Source organism: Penaeus monodon, chromosome 34 (assembly GCF_015228065.2).
Source record: "Penaeus monodon isolate SGIC_2016 chromosome 34, NSTDA_Pmon_1, whole genome shotgun sequence".
Classification (NCBI taxonomy): domain Eukaryota; kingdom Metazoa; phylum Arthropoda; class Malacostraca; order Decapoda; family Penaeidae; genus Penaeus; species Penaeus monodon.
In genome coordinates this window covers 30,827,656-30,827,927 of record NC_051419.1, presented here as the reverse complement: position 1 = coordinate 30,827,927, position 272 = coordinate 30,827,656, and the positions used below count along the sequence as shown (strand labels likewise).

At 56.2% G+C, this 272-nt stretch overlaps 1 protein-coding gene across 1 annotated transcript in view; it reads right to left on the bottom strand.

Annotated features, from left to right (window-relative positions):
* The window catches only part of LOC119594882 (sodium-dependent serotonin transporter-like), a 10,326-nt gene that overhangs the window by 2,040 nt on the left and 8,014 nt on the right, over positions 1-272 (bottom strand). Inside the window, exon 6 of the mRNA XM_037943957.1 lies at positions 43-243. Within this exon, the coding sequence (XP_037799885.1) occupies positions 43-243 (201 nt within the window). The remainder of the gene's footprint in view (positions 1-42; positions 244-272) is intronic.

Here is a 272-nt window from a genome sequence, read left to right as displayed (position 1 = left end):
CACTGCAAAAACCCTACATCTCGTCCGATTTCCTGCACTCACAAAGATGAAAGTCGGCGAGATGTATTTCCAGCAGGCGATCCAGAATTTGCCTGGACGGAAGCCCAACATCCTCTCGATATCGTCTGCGAATCGCTCGGCGCCGTAGAACCAGCAGACGGCCGTGGCTTCGACGAACACGATGAACAGGATCGGGTTGCCGGTTCCGAACACGTTCAGGAGGTTGACGATGTGCATGCCGCCCTGAAGGGATTCGAACACGGGGTGAGCGG